Source organism: Seriola aureovittata, chromosome 21, assembly GCF_021018895.1.
Source record: "Seriola aureovittata isolate HTS-2021-v1 ecotype China chromosome 21, ASM2101889v1, whole genome shotgun sequence".
NCBI lineage: Eukaryota > Metazoa > Chordata > Actinopteri > Carangiformes > Carangidae > Seriola > Seriola aureovittata.
This window is the reverse complement of record NC_079384.1, coordinates 17,740,716-17,752,623: the sequence shown is the minus strand read 5'-3', so window position 1 is coordinate 17,752,623 and position 11,908 is coordinate 17,740,716. Positions and strand designations below refer to the sequence as shown.

Here is an 11,908-nt window from a genome sequence, read left to right as displayed (position 1 = left end):
CAGATGTAAACTGTCGCCATCTTGTGGCTACATTGCGAAACGACGGACGGCTGTTGAGTGTGTAAACATCAGTATCAAGTTTTAAAATTGTCATACATGCAGCAAAACATAAGAAAATTGGCAGAAATGGAGCCACTGATCAATATGTCGTGTTTTATCACCTTATTTCACCCGATACATATCAATCATGCGTCACCCATCTGAAAATGAAAGTGAAAGTAAACACCCGAGCAGTTAGCTTACCGGGGACAAGACACACGGTAAGTCACCAAAGCTACAGCACTAAAGGAAAGCTACAAAAACGCTGATTTATGAATTAATTTAACGTTATGAATTCATTGGGGATAGTCAAAATGACCACAGCAGCTTATAATGTTACTGGTGTTAGGATAGCATCCATGCACACTGTGGGAAATGTCAGCTGGCAGCTAACAGCATTAACATCTCTAAAACAGACTGACAAAACTAATACTAACTGAAAAATGGTTTGTACTTGGTGCTGCATTTACCCAAGCACGTTAGATGAAGCACAGTGTCGAGCTGTTTCTACTTCGCACAGGCATTTCTATTGTATGCTAATGTTTTCCTCTACTTCACTGCATTTCTGCTCCACTGTATTTATTGTACATCTGTAGTTTTTTCATCATTAATATTTGACATACAAAGCATCAGCTTATAAAACGTGATGTACTGTTATACATTACTTAAACCCAAAGTATATCAAGTTGATATTAAAATGCACTTTACAGGTTGATGTATCAGTAATAATATAATGAAATAATGTCTGACACTCTCATTCTGCTTGATACTTATTCCTGTACTTCTACTTATGTAAAAATAAAAATTGAATGTAGGATTTAAAGCTGTAACAATTAGTCAACTGATTTGACAACTTTTTCTGATAATCGAATACTCGTTTTATTGATTGTTAAAGCAAAAAAGTATCTCTGCTCAAGCACAGTACATAATTAGAAAACTTTGTTGAGTCCTACAACTGCTTAAAATTTTAGGATTGGCAGTCTAATCAGTAGCCTGTATAATAATAATAATAATGTTTGTTGTTGTCGGATCAGATTCAGCCTTTTGCAGTCTGACTGTCCACCAAAGGAAAATGGGAGAAGTGGCAACGTGTGGATTCTTCATTCTTCTTTTTGACGTCGTACTGAGTTTGGCTGGTTGGGCCGGACTGGTGCTGCTGGAGTGCCCCAGTTGTGGTCGACTGGCATGTGTGTGGGCTTTTGGGGCAGTAAAATGGGCTATTCTCCATGTTTTCACCTCCATACTGACTGATGGAAAGCCCCAGGCTGTGCTCGGCAGGATGGTAGCGCTCCTCTGCCTCCTTTCACCTGTGTTTGAAAGTAGACACTTACTTATGGCAAGTCCCGTGGAGGCTTATATGGGACCTTCCCCTGACCTCAGCATGCTGCTCTTGGGCCCGATGTCCGCGTCACTGGCCTGCTTGGTTTGGGAAAAGGGACTCTGCGGTAATGGAAAGATAAGAAAAGATACCAACAAACTGAATGCAAGACAGCTGCTTATGAGGATGGTGAAGTACTTCAAACCAGACACCATTCACCTGATTGCAGCTTTTAGTTTCCTCATCTTAGGAGTCATCTGTAAGTGTGACATATTGACATTCTGCAGTATATGATCACATTGCAGAAACATTATATACAGCACCGCTTCTGTTTACTTAATCTGTGGCATTCATCTTTCCTAACAGGCGACACATTTATCCCACTTTATCAGGGGAATGTAATCGATATGCTAAGAGGTCAAGTGTTTCAAATCAGCTCCTGTCATGCAGTCGGACAGTTGGCACTTGTCTCTCTTGGAAGGTAATGAATCAAAACTGCTGCTATGTTTTCTATTCCTTTGCCCTTTCCTGTCAACAATGACATACTTGCTAAAAACGCGATTTAAATGCAAACTAATTCTCTGTGTCTTCATCTTAACAGTGCTCTGTTCTCTGGGATGAGAGGAGGCATATTCATGTGCACCCTGGCCAGACTGAACAAGAGACTGAAGCATCTGCTGTTTCATACCCTCATGCAGCAGGAAGTGCACTTCTTTGATGAGATCAAACCTGGTGAGGAAGACGTATAAACATATCTGACGTGTGTTAAAATATTTGAAGAATGCTGGGAATTACTGGGTCTAGAAACCTTTTTTTCCACATAGATTTCTAATCTTAGACCACCTACACTACATTGCCACAAGGATGTGATTGTTTAACATATTATTTCCCAAACAATGGACTTTAATTTGTTGCCGTGACAGCCTCCACCCACATTCTGGCTGCAGGGATTTGCTCCCATTCAGCCACTATAAGGTCTGGCTCACAGTCGGCTTTTTCAGTTCATCCCAAAGGTGTTGGATGAGGTTGAGTTCAGCCAGTCAAGTTCTCCCACTTGAAACTGGGAAAGCCGTGTCTTCATGGACCTGGTTTTGTGCACGGGGTCATTATCATGTTGAAACAAGAAGGGACCAAACAAATTGTTGCCACGAAGTTGACAGAACGCTTGTATCTTAAATATTGTTGTATGTTGTAACATTAAGATTCTCCTTCATTGGAACTTAGGGATATAATTCAAAGAATGGAAAAACAGCCCCAAATTAAAAGTAAACTAAAGTACAGTATGGCTATAGTGGTGTCCACATACTTCTGGCGACTAGTTACATCTTGTAAACTCTTTTGAAAGGGTGCCCTCTTAGAAAGTGGGACCAATTTGACAAATTATTTCTGCTTCTTCTCCATGATCAAACACTGAAACTTTAACTGCTAGTTTATGCTCTTGAACTAGACCTTTTCTCCCTTTCATCTCTCAGGAGCTCTTTCCTCCCGCCTGCACTCTGACGTGGACAGGATGGGTCGCACGGTAGCACTGAACGCCAACGCGCTGGTTCGCAGCACAGTCAAAACCTGCCTCATGCTCACAGTGATGCTGGGCCTGTCCTGGGAGCTCACTGTGCTCACATGTATAGAGATTCCGCTGTTGGCCATAGTGCAGAACAAATACATCACTTTGTCCAAGGTAGGTGTAAACGACAGAACATCTGAGTAGCCGGCAATAGAGAACGGTGGTTGTACAGTGTCACTGATGGATCACTTTGCTTTTTAGTTCCAGGGTGAATTTGGTGCATGAGTTCTCCCATTAAAGTCACTGAATGTAGTTCAGCTTAAAGATTTGTAGTCACTCACTCATCACTTAAAACCTGTCGCTTGTTCAAACAGTTACTTTCAGTTACCAGTAGGGGGAGTTCTAATGCAAAAAGTTACTGATACAACAGTGATTCTTCAGGATAGTCAGTGTAGCTTCAGGATTTAGTGCAGAAGTTTCCTTCCCACATACACTGAACACTTTTAAATCCCAGATTGGAGTGAATGAATAAATTAATTATTTTAGTTGACAATTAAAACACATATCATTTTGCATTTTAATACTGTGCATAAAGACTTTATTCAAAAATGTGTTATGCTTAGTGTTAATTCTCTTGAATGTATGGCCTTCGCTATGCAGAATGATGCATGTGCAGAGTTTGATACTAGATGGCTGATTTCACATTCATCGGTTGAAGAGGGGGAAAGTTGAGTTTAACACATGGAGCGTTATTTGGGGCTTCACAGTGCAGGTAATGCACGAAGGGCATTAGATGCTCAGATCAAGAGGACTTTAACCTGTCGTGTCCTCAGCGCAGCATCATTCTGACGTGAAGAAGAATGCAGTTCCTTCTTATTGAATCGGTCTGTATTCTCTGTCAAACAGGAGCTGAAAGATCAGATACAGGACTGTCACGCTCAGAACAAAGACCTGGCCTCTCAGACCATCGGTGGGATTCGAGCAGTCCGCAGCTTTAAAGCAGAGGAAGATGAACTGAGGAGGTATAATGAGGCTCTGGAGCAGATGTGCACTGCCAGGAGGCGTTCAGGGATCTACAGTGCAACCTTTGGCTTTATACGGAGGGTAAGATGGCGATGGTGAAGCAAGATTACACATCAGAGTCAGATCAACTCACTGTGGGCATAGGGGTCTATTTCCACCAGGAAAAGGAAAAAAACACTCACTTATGAGATAGTCAAGTCAATTTATTTGTGAAATTGTAATATACTAAGTCATTACTATAAGATTATATGTCTGAACTTTTCTGAAATTTTAAATAGTATGGCAATATTAAACTTATGCAATACTAATTTATAATTCTTGAGAGTCACAATGATAAGTTGAATGTCATTAAGTTAAAAATTACTAGATAATAATTTTAAGATATGTGATAGCAAGTCAAAATTAAGACTTTTTAAGTTAAACTGATGAGATACTAAGTTAAAACAAACTAACCATTATGAGATATTAAATGCAATGATGAGATATGAAGTCAGGATTTTCACTTTGTATCTAATTACTCTAAAACTAAAATAGTCAAAACATTTTTATCTTTTCCAACATTTCATCAGTTTTTTCTTTCCCTGGCAGGAATGGGCTTCCGTATATATGTGCATATCCAGTAATATTAAAGCACCCTTTAGTTGAGCCTGTTGTTTTTTTTTAGGAGCATATGTAATTTTTGTGATTTAGTCTGTTTTTCAACCACAGTGTGATTTATTTCTCTCTGTGTTCTCTCTCTATTTAGCTGGTGACTCTGGGGATAAAGATCCTCATGCTTTTACAAGCCCGCAACCTCATCTCCTCCGGCCGGCTCACTATCGGGAGTCTTGTGACCTTTTTCTTGTACCAGAAACCCATGTCAAACAATTTAAAGGTGAACTATGTTACAAATATTCACAGTGAAAAACCCCCTCTGTGTATTTGCGTGTTTGAGATGTAAAATACATATGCCCGTCACTGATGATTATTTATTTTTCACAGGAGATTTTATATTGCTACGGAGAAACGGTGTCCACAGTGGGAGTCATCTCCAAAGTATTCAGCTATCTGGACAGGACACCACAGTGTAAGAAGGCGGGAGAGTTAGCTCCTGAGAAGCTGCAAGGAAGAATTGTTTTCCAAAATGTCACCTTCACCTACCCCTCAGCTCCTCCAGATAAAGTAGCACTGAAGGTATCATTGTGTCTGTAACTTTGTTAAACCTTAATCCAGTCTTGGATAAACCACAAATGCATCATTACATCATCAACATGCTCTGTCCAGTCAGTTTCAATGGAGCTGCAGCCGGGGAGGATGACAGCCCTGGTGGGTCCCTCTGGTGGTGGAAAGACTTCCTGTGTGCAGCTCCTGAAGAGGCTGTATGAGCCTCAGGAGGGACAGATCCTGCTGGATGGAGAACCGCTGCACCATTACAAACACAAATACCTCCATCAGAAGGTACAGTCGGCTCTGTGATCTGCACCACATACATTTTTTTTAAAAACGTTTTGGCTTTTTGAGTAGATTCTTTTAAATACGTGAAGTTTATTTATGTAGCAACTTGTAGCAACGGACATCACACAATGCATCACATTAAAAGACAAATCTGATACTGAAAAACAGACATAAATCTGATACTAAATGAAATAGAGATAAAAATAAAAAAAATACATGAAATAAATAAAGGCAAGTTGTGCCACTCTGTGCATCATGATCTATAATAGCAGGCTCATAGTGATACCAGTGTTGCACTAATGTCACATTCATGTTTGTGTTGCTTTGGTTAGACGCTCACGACCAAAAATATCTGACACAAAAAGGAAGTTTAGCACAGTGAAGCTCTTTATATCAATGGATTTGAATGGTGCAAAGTTTATATTAACTTGTGATGTTTTGTGTTTGTGAGACATGACAGTTCATTTTCTGAATTTCAGTTCAGTTTTTTTCCATTTCCTTATCATACAAAAATGTAGAAGTTATATTTGCACCATATTCACATCATAAATTCAAATGTTGTCGACCAGCGCTGCATTAACACTATCGTGTGTTTCAACTTTGTGATTCAGTTGGCTGTGGTGTCCCAGAATCCCGTGCTGTTTTCTGGTTCACTGAGGTACAACATTGAATACGGCCTGGAGGACTGCAGCATTGAAAGGGTGAAAGAAGCTGCACAGAAGACCAACACAAGTGACTTCGTATCTGGACTAGAAAACGGATATGACACAGGTACAGAGCTGTCCATCATCTCAAGCCTCAAGTATAGAGGATGTTTAATACTATGCATGTAGGTTATAATAGATGTTCTTATAAGACTAATTAAAACCGGTAAGTTTTAGTTACTACAGATGGTTTTCTTTGGTTATTTTTTATCATATTGGAGAGAAGTTTAGAAAGTTAACTAGCTAATGCTGTTGTTTGATTGTTTTTTTTGTATTGTCTATTTAGTGTCTCTAACATGTGGTTGTTTTTTTTTTTATTTCACTGTACGTGTCATGCGGGAGTAGTTTGCTTATCTCTGTGGACACAGGCTTTTCATTTTGTGCCTGAGACATTTTCATAATCGAAATCGAGCCCACATCAACAAACATACATGTAGGTCAAGTAAAAAATAAACAGCTGCTTTGTTTTCTTGGAGATACTGTAAGTGAAACTGTGACAGACATATGACTGGAAAGTAGTAAAATATTAACTATATTGACATGGTCAGGGCAGATGTGATGTGAAGGGAGGAAAGTCTATGTTAATAGTATGAGGTATACAGTAGCTGATGGCCGGAGATCAAAGGCCACAACACAGAGAAACTGCTCTGGTGATGGGATGTTTCAATAATGATTGACTGATGGAGATTTAACAAAACAAACAATGGCTAAGAAGAGCAGGTGATGAATTCAGTTCAAACCGCAGACACATGTTTTTAATATATTGTATGTGTAACTTAAATGTCTGTGTTTCCTGTGTTTAACCCCCGTCTTTGCAGATGTTGGAGAATGTGGCGGCAAACTCTCAGATGGACAGAAGCAGAGCATCGCCATCGCCAGAGCTCTGGTCCGAGATCCGCAGGTCATCATACTGGACGAGGCCACCAGCAAACTGGATGTTGAAGCACAGCATGCTGTAAGTAAAACATGGCTTTGCCAGTGATGACATATTTTTTTTAACAGGAGAACGCCCCCATAACAAAAAAAATTATACCTATTAACAAGTTTAAACTTGTTTGACTTGTCAAAGTATGAAAATAAAAATTTACAGCTTTCAAAATCTCAAATATGAAGTTTTTATGATTTTCTCTGTTTAATATTGTTGATTATTATTATTCACCCAGGACATTTCATAGACTAAACAATCAAGAAAACAGGCACCAGATTGATTGAAAATAATTGTCAGACGCTGCCCTAGAGAAGGAGGAGAGTCTGACAGAGATTGCAGATTAACAGCAGGTGTACGTAGCTGCAGAGTAACTCGGTCCTGCTCCTGGTCCTCAGGTCCTGCAGGAGATTCTGTCTTGTGGTCGAACAGTCCTGGTGGTGGCTCATCAGCTGAAGACTGTGGAGAAGGCCGATCACATCATCTTCGTAGAGAAGGGAGCAGTCGTGGAGGAGGGGACACACCAAGAGCTCATGGCCAAGCGAGGACGATACCATCGTTTGAAAGAGGAGCTGTTCTCCCAACACAGCTGAGAGAAGCTCAGTCCCGTCTTGGCCGACTGAAATGTGTGACTATGCCTCCTGTAACCTTACAAGATGAGACTGTTTCTCATCTTGTAAGGTATAAGGACATTTTTTTAGTGCAAAGCATCTACAGTAATAGAAAGAGTAGTGTGGTCTGAATGTTTTCATGTGAGTAAATTGTTTTTACTTCTGTCTTAAAAGCACCGGAGAACAGGGAAACTGAGAATGACATCTGGCTGCTCTTCCAGAAATGAAACTCTACATTAACTAATGTAACTAGTGAACTGATGAATGTCAATGGGTCAGTAATTGTTTTAAAAGCCAATTTTGTGCTTTGATGCATTTTTAAACCTCAGTGTTTTTGTTTTTGCCACAAAAAAAAAACCTATTAAGATGTCTTCAATCTAGTGTAATAACCACTACAGGTGTATTCACTCAATTACTGTACATATGTATCATTCTGAGGTCTTTGTAGGATACTGTAATCGTGTATTGTACTTTCTACTCCACTACATGTATTTTACAGCTGTAAACTTTACAAATTCAGACTTTAGATTCTGTCAGTTTAGGTGGTTGCCCACTTCTGAGCTGAGCAGCCACAGAACTAAATCATCTCCATTCGTAGGCGAGGTGTCTGACTGTGAGCTGATGACGATTTAAACTCTTAGAGAAGACTCTGTAACCCGTTCAGCTTTATAAAAATCAACAATTCTGGATCTTAAGTCTTCTGAGATCTTTCTTGTGAACATAAAAAAGTGTTTTTATAAATCAAGACAGCTCTATCCCAATACAATAATTGACCGTGTTTGTTCATAATTGAAACTTAGATGCAGATTTGACCAAGAAATATATAAGAAAAATATCTCAGAAATACACTATTTATTCACAAATGCAGGTCTTATTCTTTTTTGCCACTGTGTATAATTGTTGCCGCTAACACTTGCAGACACCATATCTTTCTGTATTGAGAACTTTTATTTTTAATTCATAAAACACATTTTGCCAATAATAGAAATGTACTTAAAGTCATTCTCAGTGCAGGATTTTTACAGTGGGATATTACTCCTTTTTGCTCCACAACCACCTGCTTTTGAAAGTGTAAACTTTTTGAATGCAGGTCTTGCTTTGTGGAATTTCTCAAATATCTGAATACTTTTTCCACCAGTGTCTGTTACCATTTTTTTTTTTTTTTTTTTTGTTTCTTTTAGTTTGTTAGCAGAGGTGTTAATCACCAAATGAACAAACGTGTCAGTGGGAGAGGACAGGAGAAGTGGTTTTAAATCTGCCTCCGGTCAAAGAGGTGTTTTTCCTCTTGGTTTCTTAATGTTCCTTCACTCTAATGTTATGCGCAAAAATGATGTTTGTGCAGTTTGACAGTAGAAACTTTTCACATGCATGTACTGAAGGAGGTTTCTGTGCTCACGTTTAATCCTAATGAAATGTAACTGACGTTTTTACTGATCCACTTAACTCCTATTCTGTTCATAGAGTCTGTGGTTTCCGATAAGGGAGAAGGAGTAATTGAAGAGACATAGGTATTCCAAGCAGAGTGTTTGGTGTCATGCTGTCTCTACAGTTTCAGTTGTAGTGAAGGGTTGGCGCCACCTGCAGGACGGAGCTGCTTCATGGAAACATTGTGGCACCGCTAAGTTAACCCAGACGGATCAAGGTCTGAGCACGGAACTGGAAACAGTTGCACACTGCCGATCACTCCTTCAAAAAGATCAACTTTCTCCCGACCGCCGTCAGGCTGCGGCTTTCCTCTTCCGCCAGGACTAAGCCGTCAGTTTAACTCCGCCGGAGTCAGTGAAGAGAGGGGCGGTGGGCTGCAGCTGCACACAACAATGATCCCCAACATCGTCTTTCGCTCCCAGTCTCTTTGGAACAACTGCGCTCTTTCCAGAGTTTACAAAGTTCTGCGGGCACCATGCTCCCTTCAGCCGGGACCAACTGCAGCAAGTCGGTGAGTAGGAAAAGAAAATAAACAATCATATTCTGTAACATTCACCAATCATTAAAACTCGTGAGCCTGAACTCACTCACTCAGTCACACCTTGAAAAACAAACATTTTAAATCAATCTCCTTTCTTTCTTTGTCCACAACTTTTTATTTTGATTATGTAACACGCTTGCTGCGAAAGATCATGTGATTGTAACATATTTTAAAGTTGTTTGCAGTTCTGCAACACTTGTCCCACATGTAGTATTGATTTCAGCTGTGCTATTTGTGTGCAGTGTGTTTTCTGCTTAATTTGTAGTTTAATGGACGGAGGAAGGAAGGGGAGGAGACAAACGAAACACCACTGTCCAGCACAGCACGTAGCTGTACATATAGGTTGCTCTGCTGCTAGGCAGCTGCACTGTACTGTCCATATGTTCAGATTATTGTGTCCACACCCTGCATTACTGTAACACAGTCAGCAAAGTTTTTTTTGCAGCCTGCAGGTGGTTTTATCTGATACAGTTACTGGAATGATAAAGTCACTGGTCTCAAGATAAAACAAGAGAAAAGGAAGTCTGTTGGTAGGCCACAGCAGGGGTCAGTGGTGACCTCAATTTAAGGTACTTGTGCTTTATGGTACTTTATCCTTTGACTCCTCCACTACAGTTATTTGACAAGTAGAGTTAAAAGATTTTAAATAAAAACATGATAAAATACACACACCATAAAAGATTAAACCAGTGGTTACCATCTATTTGTCTTTTTGCCACTTACAAAACCAATAAATTACTGTTTGGTTTGGTCTCCTTGCCACATTTAGGATGTTTCCCTGGTTTCATTAAATAACTGTTTGAGGTCCAAAGATGTAAAATTGTCAGTTTTTTCTCAGACTAAGCAAAGATGAATTAAAAGTCCAAAAACTGAAAAAAGATTTTTGTAGCAGTCCTTTTTTTCCCTTCCTCCCCAACTCCCATCAATCATTATGACCACCTGTTTAGGAACTGTATCAACTAGATAAACCTGCTAAACCTGCTTACACATTGTTGCATATCAGTCACAGCAGCATTTTACTGCAGTACTTCTGGTACTTAAAATACATTTTGTTGCTCGTACTTTTGTACTTTTATTTAAGTAGGATTTTGAAGGCAGAATTTTTACTTGTAATTAAGTAGGCTTTTATTGCATTGTTGTATTGGTACTTAAAGAACCATCCAGGCACGTCCACCACTGCCTGCCAGTATCATAGATTTTTCTTCTTATTTATTTTGGCATTTTGTCTTTATTGGACACTTCATAGTACAGACAGACAGGAAGTGGGGGGAGGCATGCAACAAAAGTTCCAGCCGGGGAAGTTTTAACTACATGAGCAGGAAAATGCTCCCTTTTCTTCCCATCAAACATTTTGATGTTGATGATTTGTCATGAACTCATTTATACAATCAGGAATTATTGTGGGTCAACCTGCTCCCCACAGTCATCATACAAAACTACACTTGACCGTTAGTTTGTGGTGAGTCACAGCTGCTGAGGTGTGTCATATGTCACAACGCAGAAGTTAAAGACGCTGCCTCTTTTCTGTGACTTTAAAGGTGAGAGGGAAAGAGATCATGATTTTCAGACACAACTATGGCTCAATCGATCAAGCATGGATCCTACATTTCCGATAATACAACTCAAAAGCATCTTTCATCACCACTCCAATTTGTCACAATTGATTTTGTCCTCACTGAGTCAAATGAAGATACAAGATAATTGGTTTTAGTTTGTAAAATGTTTCTTAAAATGTTTCTTAAAATGTGTCCTATTTCCAAATTTTCCATCCAGCAGTTCAAAACCCAAATATTTTCAATTTACTGTCATCAAAAGCACTGTAACTAACAATTACTGCTGTTATCGATTAACCTGCAGATTATTTTTTCAATTGGTCAATTAATTGTTTAAAAATTCTATAAAATGAAAATGGTGAAAAGTGCCCGTCTTGTCTTCAAATGGCTTTTTAAGTTTGACAAACTCTGTAAAACCCAAAAAACTATTTAATTTACTTTCAAATAAAACAAAGAAAAGCAGGTAATTCTCAAAAGTGTGACACTGGAACAAATTAATGTTTAGTATTTTGACAAATATGATTAATTGATTGTCAAAATAATTGATTCATTTTTTTATTTCATTAGTTATTCCATAGTTATCTATTTAAAACAAGGTAAACAAGTGAAAAATCTCATTCAAGAAACTGGAACTAGTGAATTTTTGCAATTTTGCTTAAGAATGATTTCAAGAATTTAAGAATGATGCAAATTAATTTAAACTAATGGACCAATTGTTCCTGACTGATTGATAGATATATAAAGTTGTGTGTCATCAGCGTAGCAGTGAAAAGACATGGCCTGCTTGTGTATTATTTAGTCAAGTTGAAGCATGTAGATAGATAACAGAAG

General features: G+C 38.9%; 2 protein-coding genes across 2 annotated transcripts in view; both read left to right on the top strand.

The window, feature by feature from the left end:
• Positions 1-22: 22 nt before the first annotated feature.
• tap2t (transporter associated with antigen processing, subunit type t, teleost specific) lies at positions 23-8,247 on the top strand. Its single transcript, XM_056365843.1, has 12 exons — positions 23-260; positions 1,074-1,616; positions 1,724-1,838; positions 1,959-2,089; positions 2,830-3,035; positions 3,768-3,965; positions 4,630-4,758; positions 4,866-5,057; positions 5,148-5,321; positions 5,930-6,089; positions 6,841-6,977; positions 7,346-8,247. Exons 2-12 carry the CDS (start codon positions 1,112-1,114, stop codon positions 7,538-7,540), a joined length of 2,142 nt encoding a protein of 713 aa, XP_056221818.1. The 5' UTR covers positions 23-260; positions 1,074-1,111; the 3' UTR covers positions 7,541-8,247.
• Positions 8,248-8,390: 143 nt separating this feature from the next.
• acsf2 (acyl-CoA synthetase family member 2) overlaps positions 8,391-11,908 on the top strand; it is a 28,001-nt gene continuing 24,483 nt past the window's right edge. Inside the window, exon 1 of the mRNA XM_056365844.1 lies at positions 8,391-9,494. Coding sequence (XP_056221819.1) covers positions 9,376-9,494 — 119 coding nt within the window. The 5' untranslated portion in view covers positions 8,391-9,375. The remainder of the gene's footprint in view (positions 9,495-11,908) is intronic.

Coding starts and splice junctions, on each gene's coding strand:
- tap2t (XM_056365843.1), top strand. CDS start 1,112: ATGGGAGAAGTGGCAACGTGTGGATTCTTCATTCTTCTTTTTGACGTC. Junction 2,090..2,829: donor CTTTGATGAGATCAAACCTG/GTGAGGAAGACG, acceptor TTCATCTCTCAG/GAGCTCTTTCCTCCCGCCTG. Junction 6,978..7,345: donor ATGTTGAAGCACAGCATGCT/GTAAGTAAAACA, acceptor CCTGGTCCTCAG/GTCCTGCAGGAGATTCTGTC.